At 44.5% G+C, this 21,057-nt stretch overlaps 1 protein-coding gene across 1 annotated transcript in view; it reads left to right on the top strand.

Moving 5' to 3' along the window:
- Positions 1-21,057, top strand: part of F13A1 (coagulation factor XIII A chain) — a 140,388-nt gene that overhangs the window by 2,310 nt on the left and 117,021 nt on the right. The window contains exon 3 of the mRNA XM_004598616.2: positions 10,071-10,259. Within this exon, the coding sequence (XP_004598673.2) occupies positions 10,071-10,259 (189 nt within the window). The remainder of the gene's footprint in view (positions 1-10,070; positions 10,260-21,057) is intronic.

Below are 21,057 nucleotides of genomic sequence, written 5' to 3'. Positions count from 1 at the left end.
CTTTCTTTCTAAGTGGTAAAAGTCCCGATCTCTGTGCAGTTCTACGTCTGCCTGCCTCATAACCTTTGGGTCACCGCTTGGCCTTTCTGCCTCTCAACTGTTTGCTCTGGATTTTCGCAGAGGCGTCTTCCAGGTCTACTGCTCTGCTCTTTGGAGAACATTCCCTAGCTGGAAGATTCCACTTCCAAAATATTGTGGCTGTTTGGATTGCCTGGCTTGCACCTCCGTCCCTCTCCCTCTCCCTCCTAGGCTGTGAATCTCAGAGCTGGCAAGAGGCTCCCGACTGTGACAGTAATGGAGATGGAAGCCTGTATTTGTCTCTAGAGCAAGCCAGGGATCAGGGGAGGCAAGCTGCTGCCCCTGCCTCTTGCTTCCATCGGATTGGGAGCAGGGAGGAGGCTGGGAGGGAATGGGGTCTGAGTGCAGCCATCAGCTGCTGGCTTCTTGGCCCTGTCAGCTGTGACAGTGCCCGCCCAGGTGCCAGTCTGGTGACACAGTCCCCATTCCCTTGGGCTGTGACTAGGACATTCAGACCTCTGTCCTTGCATGGCATCTGGCCGCGAGTGCTTTCAGCACCTTGAGCCAATAGCATCCGCACACCAAAACCTGATTTTGTTCACAAGGACGCTCTGTGCTGCATTTTGCTCAGAGTGCTAACACTCACTGGCTGGGGTCACTCTGTGACTGTGTGGTTGAGTCACCTTGTTGGAAGGACCCTGAGTTCCCAGTCCCAGGTTGATCTGGGGCTCTTGGTACAAGCGGGAAGAAGAGTGTTGATCTGTCACAAACCTAGGTAGAAAGCTGCCCAAGCATTGCAAGCAGGTCTAATTGTGTTGTTCAATCGTATCCAGATGATCTGACATCAACGGTAAAAGCAAAAGGTACCCAACTCCATCCATAGGGTACTTCCCATGTTTGGGGGAACAGATATGAACAACATGTATTGAGTAGCATGGGTCAGGGGTGAAGGTCAACTCGCACTTCTGCTTTCTGCTCCCAGCAATGTACAACATTCTAGAACTTCTACCACCAGAGCCAGTAACACCAAAACTTCAGGGATGAACTAATCTCAAGTCCCATGTTGGAGTTTAGGGCACAGAGGCCCAGTGCAAGTAGCTGACTTTAGGTCTTTCACTTGCCTCAGTCTAGGAGGCTTAATTTTTTTTTAAGAATGCAAATAAAATTGGAAAGCCTGCAAATAGTTACCTTGGCATATTCAGCTTTCAAGCAAAAGTCAGTGGGAGCCAGGGAAGAGGACTGGGGCAGTGGAAGATGAGAGTAGTAAGGGCAGACAGAGCAAGGCGCAGCCACCTGCTTCACTGCCGGCAAGGAGAGCTACGGACCTCCACAAAGGTACTGCAGGTCAGAGAAGGGACCTGGCTGGCTTTAGGACTCAGGACGGATGGCAGGAATGCCCTACGAGCAATGCGCCTCCTTCACAAGCTGTCATGGGATGTGGTGAGTAGCACCTGGGATAGTACTGGACCCACAGCACGTGACCAGTAAATGTCCATTGATTGAGGTTGGGCCTGTGATTGTACCCCCAACCAGCTCAGGAAACCACTGGAGGGAGCACTTCTATGGGAAGTATGCACAGTCTGTTGCACCGGTAAATCTGAAATCTGAGCAATAGATTGACGGTTAGTTACCAAAGTTATCTGAGAATTTGGACAGGTAGGTCAATTCTCAACAAGGATTACTGTTTTCATGTTCATGGTGGGGGGAGGGTTAGGTGTGATGTGAAGAATAACTTAATTGAATTATTTTGGAAAAGCAGTCCTTATTTACTTCGAAGTCATACACAGCCCCAGGAACGCTGCAGGGCGCTCCCCCGAGTTATTATATAAACGCTTAGTGACTATTTGTAGAATGAATGAACAGTCAGTCACTTGGGGGTTGAGCCATTTGTCAGCTCCAACATCATCATAATCTTACTATTGGTAGCCAATTCTGGAGTTCATAAGCATGCTTCCAGGTAACACTTCTCACACAGATAACCTGAGAGGCTGCCTGCTGGGAGGGCAGGTCTCTGAGCCCAGGGAGCCTAGCGCTAGAACAAACAAAAAAAGGAAAAGGTGGCAAGCCATAAGGAACAAAAAGGTTACCTCTACATCTCAGAACTGTGCTTCACTGTCCTAAAATGAGACTTTCTGGCAATAAGGTTCAGTTTTCCCAAGTCATCTTTTCGGAGGGACAAGACCTAGGAAGATACTCGTGTGTGTGTGTGTGTGTGTGTGTGTGTGTGTGTGTGTGTGTGAGAGAGAGAGAGAGAGAGAGAGAGAGAGAGAGAGAGAGAGAGAGAGAGAGAGAGAGAGAGAGAGAGTTTGAAGTGCCATCCTCTTGCAATTTGAGCGATCACCACTAGTGGCCTCCATGACGACGTGTAGATATCTCCCTAATGACTCAGACGTAAAGCCCTCTAGGTCAAACTGTGTGTGTGTGTGTGTGTGTGTGCGCGCGCGCCAAGGGCAACTCTTCCCATTAGCAAGTTCCTGTTCAGCCTGAGAAACATGAAGAAGACAGGGGGTGGGGACAAATGCCCGGTTTTTATCTTGACCAGTCCAGGAGCGGTAAGCTCTGCCCATTCCTTTGTCCGATGTGCACAACATACACACAGGCAGCAGAATACCCTAAGCTTCGGCTCTGCTGATTCTCTAGTGAAGAATTATTTTGGTAGAATCTATTTTGAATGTACAAACTCCCATGAGATGCCTCCCACACACACCCTGACACTTAAGAAGCAATGAAATATTTGAGGCAACAACACAGTCCCAAAGGTGGGACTAGCCTGCCTGTAATAAGTTCATGGTGGTGTTTGATGACATCAAGTGGGGTTTTGCAGCCCTTCTGTTCCCTTTAAAATCAATTTTTGGGAACAAAGTACTGTAAAAGCCTCCTCAGATGGTGTGCATTTGCCTGAATTTCTAACAGACTGGACTAGAAATTCTACTGACGCTGCTGAATAGATCTCCCCACAGCCCTCCCAGCCTCAGAGGCGATGGAATGTTCCAGAAGACTGCATTGTGTTCTTGCACTGTTCTGAATCTGTTTGAAGCAATAGGTGATCATGGACAGTTGTCACTAGAGTAACTGGCGTGACAGCTGAGATGCACTGAATTCAGACAGAAAAGCCAGATCCCTTGAGAAAGCAAATGTAGACGGCATCTGGAAGTGGCTGGGAAAAGGGAGTCATTTGCCTTTGCCTTTCTTTTTCTTTTTATTTAAAGATTTATTTATTTATTTTTATTGCAAAGTCAGAGAGAGGAGGAGAGATAGAGAGGAAGATCTTCTGTCCAATGATTTACTCCCCAAGTGACCACAACAGCCAGAGCTGAGCCGATCTGAAGCCAGGAGCCAGGAGCTTCCTCCAGGTTTCCCTTGTGGGTGAAGGGTCCCAAGTCCTTGGGTCATCCTCGATTGCCTTCCTAGGTCACAAGCAGGGAGCTGGATGGGAAACGGGGTGATGGGATTAGATCCCAATGCATTCAAGGACTTTAGCCGCTAGGTCACCACGATGGGCCCGAGTCCTTTGCGTTTCTAAAAACCTTCCTCCCACTAAATCAATCCATTAGCTCATTAAGTGTCGGCTTCTCTTGGGTGCACAGTTCACCTCTCTGGACACAGTCCTACTGGAAGAATAAGAAAGGCCTTCATTGCCTGGTAAAGACCTGATGATACTGTGTAGCACCTGCCCTTCTTGGACTCACTTGGTGAGCCCACTCCCCTTGTCACACATGGGCCAGGAGCTGCCCCAGGCTCTCTGTCTCTGCAGTCACAAAGATGAATACTTCTGAGGCCTTGCACTGCCATTCCAGTAAGGAAATCCATCTAAGGGCATCGCGGTTCACTGTGATAAATGCTGTAACCCACTCATGCCATCTGCCGTGGAATAGCCAGTGCATACTGAGTGGCTCAGTGAAGTAGGTAAGAAGGGAAGCAGGCGTCATGATGAAAGGGTCGATGAGCCTAGCTCTGGAGAAAGACAGGAAGTGCTAACAGACGACAGGCGGAAAGGCATCTTCAGCAGTTGGAAGAGAAGAGAGGAGTGACTAGAGAACAGAGAGGGGCAGAGCCTTGTGAGAGATGGCAGGGATCCTATGGGAACGAGCCACGGAGATTTTGCCTTTCATCTCGCAGCTATCAAAGGGTTGTAAGTAGCAGACTCCAGTGCTAGGAAGGCAACCCCAAGACCAAAGTGGAAATGGAGAGCAGCCCCACGTGGAGGCTCTGGTGATGCTCCCAGCTAGTCTGAGTTCATTTTCTCTGGCTCTAGCATCCCGCTTCTGAGGCCGGCAGACATCTTATTACCAGCAGGGAAAGGAGTCCACTGTTGAGGAGCCTGTTGGTAACCCTTCCAAGTAGGACACTCCCAAGCTCTAAGCATCCAAAAGCAAGAGGGAGAGAGTCCCTTTGTCCTACTGAGCTTTTACCAATAAACAGGCCAACCTAGTTCCTCTTGGACAGATTTCACGCCTGCAGTTTGGTAATAATGTTAGCAAAGATTGCATGGAGAATTCATCTCACCAGGGAATTCCTTGAATATGAACCTAAACATTTAGCTTATTTCAAGATTCCATCTGTGACAGGTGTAATCATTCTCTGAAGAATATTTTTACAACCTAGAGAGAAAATAATCCACTTTTTTTCATATTAGAGAAAGAGTAGGAGGATAGAGAGGCAGCTGACTCCTGAGATGATGTATTTTTTTTTAACAGTCCACTCTCCTGTGTGCTTGGGGTTAGGCTAAATTGTGTTAGGTTAGACTTTTTGAAAGCTGTAACTATGAAAGTATGAGCCGCCAACTTCCTAGTTACAGTGTCTCTTCAAAAAAAAAAAAGGAAGAAGAAGAAGGAAGAGGAGAAGGAGAAGCTTAGAAGAGGCTTAGCAATGAGATGCTCTGTTTTTCAGGAACTGGGCTATGGCAGGAGAAGGAAATTTGTTTCCCGTTAAGGGTGGATGGAACCTGCACAAAGAGAAAGATCTTCCGTTGCAGCACTTATATTAAGCCACAAAGCCTAAGTCAAGATGTCAGCCAAAGCATGGATACTGAGTGGCCAGCGCAGAGTGGCCAACATCTAGTCCACAACATCCACAACAAAATGGATGATATATTTTATATTTAGGCTCACACTTTATGACAACCGACTCTGAAGTCTTTGCTAATGTCAGGTGTTACAAGAACCAAATACCTTTTCAGTGAAGCAGTGGGGTCACTGGTGTTGGGGAACCCCAACTTTCTTCCCCACTACATGGGCAATGCCTAGCAAACCCATTGACCATTTAGGTGATTCCATTGGAGAACCCAATGTAATTTAAGGGATCAGCCACCCTGGAAAGGTGGGCACTTGGCACAGGGGTGGAGACTCCGTCTGACCAGCTGCATTCCATGTAGTAGTCCCAGATCTATTTGTAAGTCCAACCTGCTGCTGATGCGTGCTTGAGGAACAGTACTGGTGAGTCAATTGCTTGGCTCTCTGCCAGTCAAATGGGAGACCCAGAATGGTTCCAGGCTCCTGCCTTCAGCCTGGCCCCAGACTAGCTATCATACCCCTTTGGGAAATGAACCAGTAGATACAAGATTTCTCTCTGTCTCTCTCTCTCTCTCTCTATCACTCTGCCTTTCAAGTAAATAAATCTTTTTTAAAAATCAACACTGCTGACTATCATAGGGGTCATCTGTGATCAAAATCCCATATCACTAACTTCAAAAATAGACTTGGCCTTGAAACTAACATCTGGAGCATGGAATACCTTGACTAAGACTCGACCTGGACTTCAGGGATTCGGAGTCCACAGGAGAAATCACCTACGTAAGAGGCTTCAAAAACTTCACACACACACACATACACACGTGGAAATAAAAATTGTTCACACACTTTTAGAGTCCCTCACATGAATAATGCAAAGTGATTAGTTATGCATTTCTGTTTTAAAAAAGAGAAAAATGTACTCTAAAAACCAAGAGGAAAGAAGGACTGACTCATTCATAGAAATTCAGCCGAGAAAAAGTCTGTCTGCTCAGAAGACAGGCCCTGCTCCCCTTGAGGGGTCGGAGGTCTCTCCTAGGAGGCGTCCTGGAGCTCAGCTGTCCACCGCACCGTCTCAGATAACCTGGTTCTGTGTGTGGTTGACCTCAGGTTCCGACACTCAGTTCCCAGAGGCTGAGCACTAACCTCGTGCCAGGCCCTGCGACAGAACATTCAGTGCACTGCCCGACTTCACAGAGGAGGACATCGTGACCCAGAAGTTACACCCAAAGTCACAGAGACATGGCAGAACTAAGATTGGAGTATAGCCAGTCTAACCCACTGTGATAGCCCATGTGTAATAATAATAATACCTTATATAGCATATAAAATTATCATGAATAGATTATTTAATAGCGTATGTTTTTATATATTTCATTCCCATGTGAAAGATAAGAAAGCCAGAGTTCTGAGGCTGTGCCGTTGGTAGGTAGTAAAGCATTCCCACAGCATAGTCGGCCACATGCTCATCTCCAATGGAGGGAGTTCCCATGGCCTCCTAAGTCTGAAGGCACTGTGTGGCAGAGTATCTGCAGTGTGCTGCAGTCGGCTCAGGTCTCTTGTTATTGTCTGATGTAACCCGCATGAGGTGGGCATTTTTCAACCCTGGTTTAAGCACAGAACTCCTGGGCGTTCCACAACTGTCAGTGTCCTGAAAGGGTGACCTGACCTCAACCGGATCTCCTAGACATTAGCTAAGTTGGAAATCTGGTCTTTGTGTCCACTGAGAGTTAGACCCAAGAACTAGATCCCAGGGAGATGTTTGTGCTGAAGCCTTCCTCCCCTGCTCTGTGTCTGTGGACACACAGGGGCTGAGGAAGCCAAGGCATCAGGCTAACAGACTCGTCTTCAGGAGCGTTGTCATGGGGGAGGAAGGCAGGAGTTAAGGAGGCAGTTCCTGGGCAAGCTTGAGGACCAGTGAGCTGCTGTCTGCAGGCAGCTGAGACTCCCAGAATGCTGCAGCAGACATCCTATGGGCTTCCTGGCAATCCACCCTCCAAACCTACTCCCCGTCACAGACAGAGGGCTAGCTCAACTGATTCTTCACTGCATCCGCCTGACATTACCTGCAAGGGCCGCACTCCCTGTGGGTCTCCCTATGCCTCAGCCGAGCAGCTTCACAAACCGTGCACTTTCTCGCCTCGGTCTTGCACATCCTCCTCTCTCAGCCTGAAGCCTTCTCCCTGCTTCCCGCTCCACGCTGGACCACAACCTAGAATCACTTCCTCCAGAGGACTTGCCTAATGTCCTAATGCCAGAGTGAGGGCTCCTTGCAGAAGCTTCCTGAACTCCCTGTACCAGCGCATCATAACGATGGATCCACTGCTCCACGTTTACCATTATGCATGCAGTCAATGTGTTAATTAGGTTTTGGCTTAATCATGTCACACTATGAAAATTCTGGAAAGCAGGAAGCTTGTGAGAACATTAAGTATATTGAAAGTACACTTAGAGTCTAAACTTATTTTAAGGCCATAAGACAATAAGCTAATTCAATAAGATAGAATTTAATACAAATCCATGTAAGGCTTTCAAACTGAGCTAAAAAGAAGAAAACAATCTCTTAAATAGGAACAGCTCAACATAATACAAGTTAGTGACTTGGATGAATCCAAATTGAATTTTAATCTGAATTCACTATTGGTAAAAATGACTTCAGAATATATTTTTGGGTGTATTATATCACCAGATGCTTAATACAAGTCCAGAGTGATATAAGAGTATCTAAGACACCAATACTGTCCTGAGGTGGATTAAAAAAAATAAAATATGCTATTTATTCCAAACGATGTAATGGCCCCGCTGGTGTTTATTAAGAAACCGCAACCAGCAAAATTCTCCTAAGCCTCGAGAAAACACTTGGAGAGAGAGAGAGAGAGAGAGAGAGAGAGAGATTTACAAAATGTAGCATGCTTCAGCACAGAGTGCTGGGTAAAGTTCTGGGAGTCACCTGCTAGAACGCTTCACTCAGAGGAAGCCGGAGCACAGCCTTTAAATACCTCGAGAGCGCCAGACGGCGTGGATAGAGGACTCAGCCTGTATTTATCCACAAGTCAGAACAAGGATCCACAGCCAGAAATATCACAGAAAACACATGTCCATTCATCCGAAGAGGATGTTTCAGATCATGAAAGGTTTTAAAAATGGACCCGTCGCTGTGTGAGACTGTGAGCTCCCAGCTTAGACAGAGGTTTGGAGCCCAGAGAGGAGCTTGCATGAAGATGAGATGTTTATGCACAGCATAGCGAGTTCATGTTAATACGTTAAGTAATGGGTTCAGCTCGCGATGCACAGTGGCCGTGTTTCTCTGAGCGGCTGTGAGGCTGTCATGTGGAGCGATCCGTTGGTGAGCATGGGTGGAGAACTGCTGGTGGCTTCTGGTGTTAGACATCCTACATAGGAAAGTTGTTCAGAGGCACTGTTCCAAAATCCATGTGAGCCAGGGACCTTCCAGCTCTTTCTTTGGCTGATTGAATACCAAGGATTGTGACCTTAACCAGCCCAGAATTTCAGAGAAAGGCAGTTGGAAGAGAGAGAAAGAAGTAACATCTTCACCCTCAACATACCAGAATAAATGTGTCCTGCAGACAGCCATGTATAGCAAGGTTCTGAGATGGGTAATAATGAAACAGCATCTTGTATTTGCTGTCTGTCATACTTGACCATCTGAATAACCCGTGGAATACCATGCCCTGGGAAATGCCCCATCAGACTCCATGCCCCATGGCGTGAAGTCCATGACGCCACCGGGTGCCAGCCCTAGTGCCAGACCTGTTGGCGCTGATCACTCAATATTTTGATATTCATATCCTTATGTTAACGGTGAGAAAACTCAATTATGAAAGGTCAAATATCATTGATTTTGAAACTCACATTCTGAATTTAGGATTGACCAAACTCTGAAGCTGTCTCAGAAATTGCTCAACTTGAGAGCTAGACAGAACTGTGAAGAGCCCAGCTTCTTGTTTCTGAGGACTTCCAGTGCAGAAAACTGACCGCGCGAGGGTGCACACTCAGCAACAGTGGTCACTGCACATTCAGTCCACAGATCCAAGGACAAGCCATGCAGTAGGCAGAATCTGTGAGCAGGAATGAGGCCAGCAGGCCAGCTAACCTACTTGCCAGCCAGCCTTCTCTCCCCATGCCCTTTGGAGCTGCAGACACACATCCAGAAGTGCATCTTAGACCAGATCTTCTGAATGGCTGTTTATACAGGTAGTTCACAGTCCCTCGTCCGTGGAGTAGTCATCTACAGAAGAGAGTGGAAAGGGGGCTGGAGGGAGGGCCCGTGCAGACCTTCTGGGGGGGGCTATATGCATGCCATTTCACCTGGCCATGTGTCACATGTGTGATAGCGTCTCCTGTGCGACATGGCAGCATCATACAGTAGTCTGCTGTTACTTTAGGATGGTTCTTTGACACTGCTGCTTCCCAAGCTCAGAGGCATCAGCCAGACCAGCGTTTTACTCCCAGACAGGTCATTCAAATTGCTGAGGAACCTCAAGGCTCTTTTCTGCCGTGTGGAGGAAAGTCAGCATCCAGATCTCTGACAAATGTTAACCTCCGTTCTCCAGTCCTTGGCCCATCATTTCCCACTGCCTTTGAGGGGCTAGATGGATCTTAAGAGTTACACAAGGATGGCATGTGGCCCTGCCTCCTGCAAGAGGAGAACTGTGTGTTCATGACCAAGTCTGTCCTTTCAGTGTCCCCTCCGAAGCCTTACCAGAATGGATTCTTCCTTAGGAAGGTGAGGAAGTGGAAGTGGCTCTTCCTGCTTCCCCTGAGGTAGTCACACAGGGATAGTAGTTGTGGCAGGAAGTTGCGTGCTGTGTCTAAGGTGTCAAATGCCGTGTGGCCTGGAGTGCGGTCACAGGTGCAAGAAGCTTTAAATAACTCACTTTAAACACAAGCTGGCGTCCTTGCGCACTTTTCATTCAGCAGACCTGCCTTCCTTCCTTCTTTGGGCAAAATCATTTCGTTTCACGCACCTGGGTTTTAAAGGAGTTACTCAGTGGCTCCCTCTCTTGTCTCCTCTGTATCCAGACTACTTGAGTGTCACGGATGTCCACCTCTTCAAGGAGAGGTGGGACACCAACAAGCTCGACCATCACACAGACAAGTACGACAATACCAAGCTTATCGTGCGGAGAGGGCAGCCGTTCTATGTCCAGATCGACTTCAACCGTCCGTACGACCCCACGAGGGATTTCTTCAGGGTGGAATATGTCATCGGTGAGTGCCATATGCAAGCTCTAGCTGTGAGACCAGGGGCCGCATCGTGGGGAGGGGCAGGAAAGTTTCTTTCAAACTTGGACAATGGTTGGAGCCGGGTTGCATCCAACCCTGGATTGTCCTGTGAGAAGTGTCTGAATGGTGCCAGTCACTAGTGATTGGAACTTATTCCATGCAAATTGAAGTGTACACAATTTTTACAAAATATTACCTATGTTTCCTATAGGATATCCAGACATCCTACAATTGTGGCTGTTTATCGTTATGATGTCTCCTGTACTGAAAATCTTTACAAAATTTCAGCATATGATTTCCACACATATATAGGATACATATATGGAATATACACAAAGTATATGCATATATACATTCCATATTCTATGTATGTGTCTGTGTGTATCACATAGGTTATTCTTCTCTAATCTAGTCCCGTGTAAAGTACTATTTAATTTTGATTCAGTGTGCCTGAAATTGATTTGATCATTAAACCATTTTATTAAGGTACAGTGATCGACATTTGACACATTTGGTCAATGTTTCTCAGAAAATTTACGCGTATCAGGGAAGCATGCACAGAAAGGAAAGAGTGGCTCAACACAAGGAACTCAGCTTATGTAACTTTACACAGAAAGGGAAAAAAAAGACAATCGAGGTAACTGATAAAGCTCATCAAGCTGTCATTTTTTTTTTTAGTTTTTAAAAATTTATTTGAAAGAAACAGCTGACATCTATGGTTCCCGCTCAAAATGCCCACAGAGGCTGGGAGCAGAGAACTCTGTGCAGATCTACATGGGAGCTGCCACCTGCTAGCCCCGAGGCCTGCCTTGGCAGAAAGCTGCGTCATGGATTCAAAGCCAGGCTGACGTCCAGGCCACCCAGCCGGACTCTCATCCACGAACTCCGTGCCCAAAACACCCACAAAAATCGTATATGTACAGCAGAGCACCCCCAATGTCCAAGTGTAAGGCCAGGCAACAAAATCTAAATATGGGATCAAAAATATCACAAAAGAATCAACGCACAGAAGACACACCTGGAAGATTACTCACAAAGTAAGCCACCGATAAAGGGTTAGCATAGGAAATATTAAAAAAAAATAAGCTCTTACAAACTAGCATTGTAAAGATAAGCAACAGAAAAAGAATATGAAAGAGACAATCTGAAAAAGAAAAAAATCCAGTCAAAATATTATGTGTTAAACTGGCAAAAGTTTGGAAAAAAATAGTATCTTTCTCTAGGGTATATTTAGAGAAAAGCATACCTTGCTGATATAACCGTGCAATATTATACCTTTTCTAGAAAGTAACTTGTCAATATCTATCTGTTAATGTGAAAAATGTATATCTCCTTTTGGCTGCACTCTCAGGCATCCATGCCAAAAATATTTAAAATTCACTTCATAAGGATAGTACTAACTGTAGCATTATATACAGTGGCAGAAAGTGAACACTGAACATACACATCTCCCAACAATTACATAGATGGTGAATCATTCATGTAATGGACAATTATTTAACTAAAGTACAAATTAAAACTATGCCAGATGATTTTACGAAAGGCGACGAATGGGAAAAATGTGGAAAAATGAACATATGATTCCCCCTTTCCGCATTCTGAAACCACGGCTCATACTGAAACTTGGGAACACACTGTGATTTTTCCTATCTGTAACTACTAGAAACTTTTTTGGGTTTACAAATCAGGCATGCTATGATTAATAAGAACTAATGAGGAAATAGAACAATATTAAGGAAATGTTGTAGTAGATATGGATGCGGTCTCTCTCTCCTCTTCTTGCCCTGCTTGTGGCGCTGTGATGATACAGAGCTTGTGTGTCGAGGTGAAGGGGGGTGAATGACTTGGTGTTATCAGCTAGCTGATGATGATGGTAACAGAAGACTTGGGAAGAATCATGAGCATCCCAGATCAGGGGTCCGAGGAAACTGACTCCGAGAAGTGGGCTTGTGTGCACAAAGTTTACTGGGGAGTATCTCAGGGTCTGGTGCAAGTGAATGGAAGTTTGATTGTTGGGTAAAGGGAAGAGGCAACAGAGTCCTCCAAGGATTTCAAGGTGAGCTGTGAAGCTGGGTTGACCTTGAGAGCTCTCCCACCTTGAGGCAAGGGCAATGGCCATTTCAACCCATCCTTGACACGTCACTGGCTCCTGGCAACCCCAGCAGAGGTGTTGCAACCTCCTACCAGATGGTCCGTGTACAGATGGTTCCCAACATACCATCATCTGACTTAGACTTTGCTTATTTTCAGAGACAGAGATAGTGAGATCCCTTTCTATTGCTTTGCTCCAATAGCCATGCTGGGCTGGGAGCAGAGCCAGAATCCAGGATGAAATCGAGGCCTCACTTGTGCGTGGCAGCAGTCCAATTGCTTGAGTCTTTGCTGCTGCCCACCAAAGTCAACATTAGCAGGAAGCCGAGCTGGGAACCCAGACATTCAGACCTGGTATCTGGACATGTTGTTTGACTAAACTCCTGCTCCTTGTGAAATTTTTGACCTAACAAAAAGTGCAAAAATGATCAACACTCAAAAGACACTAAACTTCCAATTTTAAATTGAGATTCCCCCCCTTAGGCTAGCACACACAATTGCAGCTCTCTCAGAATGCTGTGTGGTCATGAGTGGTAATCTTCCTACATTTCATATTGTCCGAAAAAGTCCCACATAACAGCCTCAGCTTCCCAGCTGTGGTACTGCTAAGATTGAAAACAAACAAACAAACAAACAAACAAAAATCGTTGGGCATTCATAGGGCCTGGGAAACAATTCTGTTGACATGCTGCAAGTTTCAGCAAGACCGAACCAAGCTGGGGAAATTAGATTTTACAAGTAATGGCTGTAATAATAAGAGACAAATTTCAAATGTGAACTTGAAATGAAGTTAAATGCAAAGGTTTGTATATGCAGGTGTACATCAATTTCAGAAGGCCCAGATGGCAAAAATAGTGCTTAAAAACCAGAAAAGACAACAAGTTATATAAAAAGGGATCTCCTATCTCCTTAAACATTTCTTTTGGAATACCTAACATTATGAGCTGTATCAACAAAAAAATCTATTTAAATATGACTTTCAACAAAAAGTAACTCTTGTAAAGATTTATTTGTTTGCTTGAAAGGCAACATTGCAAAGAGGGGGAGAATGGGGGAAAGTGAGAGAGCTTTTATCGGCTGATTCATTCCCCAAATGGCTGTGATGCCTGGAGCTGGGCCAGGCCGTAGGCAGGAGTCAGGAGCTTCTCCTGGGTCTCCTACTTGGGACCCAAGCACTTGGACCATCCTCTGCTGCTTTCCCAGGCACATTAGCAGGGAGCTGGATCAGGAGTGGAGCAGCCAGTACTTGACCCAGTGCCCCAATGGAATGCTAGAACCGAAGGTAGTGGTTTTACCCACTACACCACAGAGCCAGCCTCAAGAAATTAACTACTTTACAAAGAAAGCTGTTTTGTGTTGAAAAAAATTAACTTCTTATTCATTTGCCCTGGATTTTCATTCAATCTTTTGTTCCTGCTCCACTCTTTTTCTGAAAATTTTGTCATAAGAGGCACCAGGTGGTATATGTTAAAGCACTGGAGTTTGCGTTTGTGGGCTGTCTTCGGAAACTTAGGGTGTAAGACTAATCAATAAGTGATTCTGCCTTCCAATCAACTTGCGTTTTCCCTTCTTCCTTTAAAATATTCAGGTAAAACTAACTTCAATACATTTGCAAGTGCCATTTTATTATTTATGCAAGATGTACCAGGATCTCTGAATAAAAGGTGAACGGGAGAATTAGGGCGTTCCCTTGGCCAGAGCGTGCTGAGCATGCGCCCTAAAGCTGGTCTGTGCTTTGCTAAGTGCCTTCCTGAGCCCCTGGTGGAGCAGCACAGTTCTGTGAGGCAGACAGGAGTTGCTGGTGAACTTGAGGAGGTGCGTGTGGCCTTTTACTCCCTGCAGCCGTGACAATGGGTCAAAAGCGTGGAGTACAGTGTGAAGGATCGGGCTTGCTAATACGTAGCTGGGGCTGTAAAAAGCTCAGAATGACTTCTGGTGTTGAATCGCTACTACTCTAACACAAGACCCACATCTGAGAAGTCCAGGTAGGGCTTTTGTAAGGTCATTGTGGGGACAGAAGTCTCACCTAGGCTCCTTGCCAGCTCTCAAAGCAGTCAAGGCCACCCTTCCTGGTGAACCCTCCTGTGGAAGAGTTCTGCCAAGTGGCCTTCTCTTGGAGGCCACTTGAGCATTCTCTTGGTTCTTTTCTTGGTGTCAAGGTGAGACTGCAGAGCTTCACGCTTTCAATAGAAATCTTTGAAACCATGTCAGCAAAAATCTACTCCTCTGATCAGGAAAACAAAACTGCCCCAGAACCCCCAGCCAACTATCCTAGTCTCCTTAATGACTCTCCCCGTCCAGGAATTGAGGTAGTGTTTCCCTTTTTCCAGTGTCCATGGAGGACAGAGACAGGGACAAGAGAGAGCTAAAAATGGATGCTGGTAGACCTCCAGCCATCCAAGCTCAGCTCTGCCTTCCTGTGAGCGTGTCCATGCGGTCCTTCCTGACCAGCAGCATTGAGGAGTTCATGGGAGGGTGCAGCCATCATGTGCATTCCCCAGAATGGCTCAACTGCACATTCTCAGCCTCATTAACCCCATGAAACATCGAACCACCACCAGGGCCTTGATAGCTCTGCCATTGACTTGATGGGAAGCTGGCTGATGTCAGCCTTGGGTTCTCCTGAGGACAACGGTGGCTTGGAGCGTTCTTGTTCCAGAGAGCTTGCTTCAGCTCACTCTGCCATTTTGGCAGGGTGTCTATGACAGAAAGGATACTCAGAGGAGAGCAGATGGAGCCTGGGTTGAGTGTATGGTCTCAGAGATGGAGAGGAGGTATGGATCTGAGGAATTAGGTAGAAGGCAAGACAGACAAAGCTTGGGCATGCACATGGCATGGTGGTAAAGTGTCAACATCCCATGTGTGTTCAGTCCTCAGCTTCACTCCTGATGACAGCTTCCCACTCATGTGGGCCTGGGGTGGCCCAAGTAATCAGACTGTTAACTCCAGGCTGGCGATCCAAGCCTACAACCCAAGTGGACCTCTCTCTCGGAGAAAGCATTTTAAATCTACAGAACTTGAGATGCCAATCCATGTGGAGTGAGAGGCAGGCACTAAGTCAAGTTCATCTCCCAAATTCCTAGCTATGTGACTATGACAATAAAGTAACTTCTAAAAGAAATAAAGCCCTGGGAAAGCAATAGAGAATGCCCCAAATCTCTGGGACCCTGCAAATGCCTGCGCAATCTGGAAGAAGCTGTTGGCTTCCGTTTTTGGATCTGCTCGTCCCTGGTCAATGCAGACAGTTGGAGAGTCAATTAGTAGATGGAAGATTTTTATATCTGTCCTTCCCTCTGCATCTTTGTCTTCTCAATCAAAATAAGTAAATCTTTAAAAAATAATATACACATGAGTCTGGAGCTTGGAGAAGAGGTCTGGGTTAGATAGATGTAAATTTGAATGAGGAAACAATGGACTGAGGCTTAAATCCTGAGGCAGGGAAAGATAATTTTAAGGAGTCATTCCAGAAACTGGAGAAGACAAATATCATGAGGTAATATAAGTAAGAAGAAAATTTTTTAAAAGCAAGAAAGAAAATCAAGAGAGTTCTGTGTCATTCAACCAAAGAGAGTTGAATATTTAAAGAGGAAGGAATGATCAACTTTATGCAACAAAGCCAGATGTCATGAGATTAGAATTTTCCACTGGACTCAGCCATTAGGAATACTGGTTACTTGGGGAGAAATTAAATTTTAATGGTCTGGAAGTAACTGAGATGTAAAGAAGTGGATGTGGTAAATTTGAATTAATCATTAAAGAAATTTGAAGGAAAACAAATGTTGGGTGGTAATGAGAGAATAATGAAGTTAGTGGAGGAGTGTTGATTTGCATATATACTTAGGATTGAGGGAACTTGAACATACATAGAGAGAGGAGAGGGGACTAGTTGAGAAGAATCGTGAAGACTCAGGAAATACGGTGGGTGACTGAACAAAAATCCTGGAAGAGGTAGAGTCAAAAAGAGAATTGTCATGGCAGAAAAACGCCCTGTCCCTAGAGGGTGCAGAGAAACAGAGGTGAGTGAATGGGAATAGTTTAGGTGGAGAAACACAGCCTTGTTTGGACGACTTCCCGTTATTCTGCAGTGTCAGAGGTGAGCAGGTGCCACCGTTGCTTGGGGGTTGCAGAAGCATGCTTGCAAAATGTACCACCCGAATCTTTTAATATCTTGTTGTCTCATGGACTCTTGTTTCAGAATCAAATTATACCAAGTTAAATCACTGTGATGATGTGAGGCCATTATGTACATAACACACTTTCTCCCCTGAGAAATGTTTTGTCCCAAGTTTTGCAGCTCACAATGTATGGAGAAATTTTTCCCTGTCTTTTTTTTAATTTCTTTTTTACTGCATGTTAGTGAGAGGAGGCTACCAATTTCCTCATTTTGAAGCAACGTTTTATGTAGGGTGCCATTTCAAACGCTGACTCTTGGGGGTTTCTGTATTGATGACCAACATGTTCATTTTGAACATTTCTGTGAAGTGACTGATAATGGCATCTAAAGAACTGGGACAGGGTTTCCTAGAGTGTGTTCTCTGTGAACACCTGTCATGTGAGATGCTCCTTGGGGACACAGGCAGTTCTGTGGTCAGATACATCTGGACCCTGCTGTGTCTTGTGCCTTTTCTAAGACAGTCCCAAGACACTTAGAAAATTAGAGGCTCGGAGTAGGCACACAGTCAAGAAGTAAGTCTGGTTTAGCCCATTTCCCAAAATTGTTTTACTACAAGAACTTCCTGAATTTGTTGATTCTATTAATGCCTCAATCTATCCATTTAGTAAACTTTCTATAGGGTAAAACTGTATAATACCATTATCAAATGACAATACAACTAGGGTACAACAGCTCTCGCAGTAATAATTTCACCCCCCCCTCTCAATTTCACTGGCTCAGAAAACAAAATACAACCATCAAATTTTTGTCCATGGGTTTAGGAGTAGACTGCATTTCACCTGATTTTAACAAGGCTTAGCTAAACTTCAACTTCATGTATGAGACATGTCTTTAAAATTCTAGGGCCTGAAGCTACATGTAGAATGTTCTTCGAATGGTGGATGGCAATATTTCAACAGACCAAGCCAAGTTATTTAAGCACATTTAAACTTTGTGCTGCTTCAGCAACCAATATTCCATTGTCCAAAGCAAGACACATGACCGAACTTTCTATTAATAGAGAGGAGAAATGTACTCTTCTCTAGTGGGATGGTACCAAAAAGCACAGATACAAATGTAATGCAAATTTACGAAGCAAATGCAGATTTACAAAAAAAAAAAAAAGTTCTACCTTCAATATGTCAAATTTTCTAAAGTCAAAGTTGTATTAAACCAATGTCATGTCTAAAAAATACATAACAAAATATTATTTTAAAGTGTGTTTTTGAAGTATTGATATGGAATGGGAAAAAAGCAACCAGAACTTAATTCATAAATAATAGTGTTGAGGATCACAGACTTTGAGAATCTCACAATGACTCAAGAATAAAAGGAGGCTGGGGCCCAGCGGCGTGGCCTAGCGGCTAAAGTCCTCGCCTTGAACGCCCCGGGATCCCATATGGGCGCCGGTTCTAATCCCGGCAGCTCCACTTCCCATCCAGCTCCCTGCTTGTGGCCTGGGAAAGCAGTCCAGGACGGCCCAAAGCTCTGGGACCCTGTACCCGTGTGGGAGACCCGGAAGAGGTTCCTGGTTCCCGGCATTGGATCGGCACGCACCGGCCGTTGCGGCTCACTTGGGGGGGTGAAACATTGGGTGGAAGATCTTCCCCTCTGTCTCTCCTCCTCTCTGTATATCTGACTTTGTAATAAAATGAATAAATCTTTAAAAAAAAAAAAAAGAATAAAAGGAGGATCCCGAAATCCCTTTGACTTTGTATTCATAGTTCCCAAGTCCACTTGCGACTCACACTGCAGTATTGCCCCAGGGCTATATGCCAAATAAAATTTCATTTTCCTGCCCCATGTCTAGTAAGGATTAATATACTTGGCAAATCCTGTTGACTTATTTTTAAGTGGTCTTCAATAAATGAAGACCATTTAATTTTCATCATATCCTTTAACAAAAATGAAAATTCACCATAGGAAAAGCTAAACAGTAGTTGCAAACTACATGTATTCTGCCCGATTTGGAGGAGAGTAGGCATTACAACATGAGTGGACTTCTAAGTCTATGTGTTATGCTAATTTAATATCCAGTTTTTCCTTTGGCAAAATTAAGATTTTATGCCAGCATTAAAGTAACTATTGATTTGGCACTCATATCCCATAACTTTTTTTTTTTTATAAAAATGCACTTTAAGATTCATTCTTGTTAACATAGTTCCCAGGTTTTTATTTTATATTTTTTGCCACAAAGCCCAGTTACTTTTCTTCAGAATGTGTTTACAAAGCCTGTTTTTTAATACCTTGTGCTGAAACTTAAACACCTGCTCCTACTCACGGGGTTCAGAACCCAGAGAGACCGTTTCAATGGCAGACTTTGGTCCTACTTTGTCAGGGAAAATGCTTGGAAGGTCCCTTGGAGAGAATGTGTGACTATATGGGCAGATAAAGAATTCCTCAGGAAGTGCTAATTGAGCTGGGTCTCAAAGGATAAAGTAGGAGTTGACTTACAGGAAGACAAAAATGTATTTGGGTTGCATGCTCACTATTCAAAATGTATTGGACCAGAAGTACTCCAAATGTTGGATTTTCTTGCATATAATCATGAAGTACATTGGAGATGAGAATCAAGTTTAAACATGAAATTCATGTATGTTTCATATATGAGGAAGCCTTAAGAATTCATGGAAAAAATTAAAAGTTTACAGGAAGCACAAGTTGAAATCCACACATAGTATCACCATATTGCATATTTTTCCTGAACTTCTTGAAAATCTTTAATTTACCTAACCGTATTGCAGAGGCACTTTTACATAATATTTTTCATAATTTTGTGCATGATGCAAAGTTTAACAGTGTGGAATCTTCCACTGGTTGCATCCTATTGTACTCAAAGTATTTTTGGAACATTTTGGATTTGGAGGTTTTGATAAGGGAAGTCCAACAATGTATTCTAGGCCAAAAGAGGAACACAGCAGAGCTTGGAAATGTATTGATGGCCTTGGTAGAAGCAAATTTCCAGGAGCCTCTTCAGTTTTAAATAGAGTATTGAGATGAAATGAAAAAGAATTTGAAATTGCTGTGGCAGAAGATAAAGTGGAAGCCTGAGATGGTTATCAGCAGGGGACGTGGGAACAAGACCTTACCAGTAGGTGCTGGGACACATGTGATTTTGTATGAATTTCTCCCCTCCCTGGCCCACCCCAAAATGGACATAAATTTATTTCTAGAACAAGAGGTTGTAACATGGGTGAGGGTGTGTGTGTGTGTAGAGCACAATACTTTCATGGTGTTCTCCGCAGGAGTTGCCCTTGGCCATTTGCAGGGTCAGGGCCAGAGCAGGGTCAGGGAAACAGTGTGGTGGGAGAGGAGTTGGACACAGGTGGCTTCTCTTCATTGTCCCAACTCCACCCTGGAGAGTGAACACAGGACGATCTAATCCCCTAAAATCCCATTTTCTTGTCTGACCATCGAGATTATACTATTTTAAAGGATAATTGTGGGTTAAAGAAGCTAATGTAGCTGAAACACTTTTGTTATTTTTAAATAGACTATTTTTAAAAAATAGATTGTTGCTAGGGATGTAAGTTAGAACAGCTCTTTTGTAAAATACTGTGAAGATTTCTCAAAAAAATTATCAGTAGAATTACCATATGATCTAGTAGTCTGTCCACAGTATATATACGCAAAAGAATTGAATTCAATGTTCCAAAGTATCTTTGCAGTCCACATTCATTTTGATATTAGTCACAAAAGCCAAGATATGGGAGCAACCTAAATGTGCACCGATGGATGATTAGATAAAATGTAATAGATAAGTGTGTGTGTGTGTGTGTGTGTGTGTGTGTGTGGAGAGGCATGAGTGAGTGAGAGAGGGAGAGAAAGAGAGAAAGGAAGAGAGGAATACTGTGCAGTATAGCCTTTAAAAACAAAATTCTGTCATCTCCAACAGCATTGATAGAACTGGAGGACATTGTGGAGAGTGAAATAAGCCAGGCAAAACGACAGATGATGGATGACTTCATTTATACATGTGGTCCAAGAAAGTCTACCTCATACAAAGAGAGAATAAAAACATGGTTCCCTAGGCTGAGGGGGAAGGGATGGCCTCGAGAAAGAGATGGTGCTGATCCAAGGACCCAGAGTTTTATTGGAGGAATAAGTTCTAGTGACTTATTCTGTGGTGACCATGGCTGAGAACTACCGTTATTTATTTGGGGATCGCTAAAAGATCAGATTTTTAATGTTCTTACCACAAAGGTGGCAAATTGGTGAGATAATGGATGTGTCCGTTGTCTTGATTATCTTTTGCAATGTGTATGTAGGTCAAAACATGTTTTACCCCATAAGTAGGCACAATTATTGACAATTTAGAGACATCCACAAACCAGAGCGAAAGGGTAAAAGATGCACCGAGGGTGAGATAGCAGGCTGCTGCCCTTGTATCTTTTTGGCAAAGAAATCCATCCATGAACATAAGCCAAGCACAGCCAGTGTTCTTGCAGAATCTGTGAGAGTTTGACAACCTAAAGGTGAAGTGCTATCTGGAGTCATTCGCGACTCCAGCTGATTCAAGGTTCTGTGTTCCAGTGCCAG

The sequence above is a fragment of the Ochotona princeps genome, chromosome 1 (assembly GCF_030435755.1).
Source record: "Ochotona princeps isolate mOchPri1 chromosome 1, mOchPri1.hap1, whole genome shotgun sequence".
Classification (NCBI taxonomy): Eukaryota; Metazoa; Chordata; class Mammalia; order Lagomorpha; family Ochotonidae; genus Ochotona; species Ochotona princeps.
The sequence above is the reverse complement of the archived record's forward strand: the minus strand, read 5'-3'. Positions and strand labels throughout refer to the sequence as shown.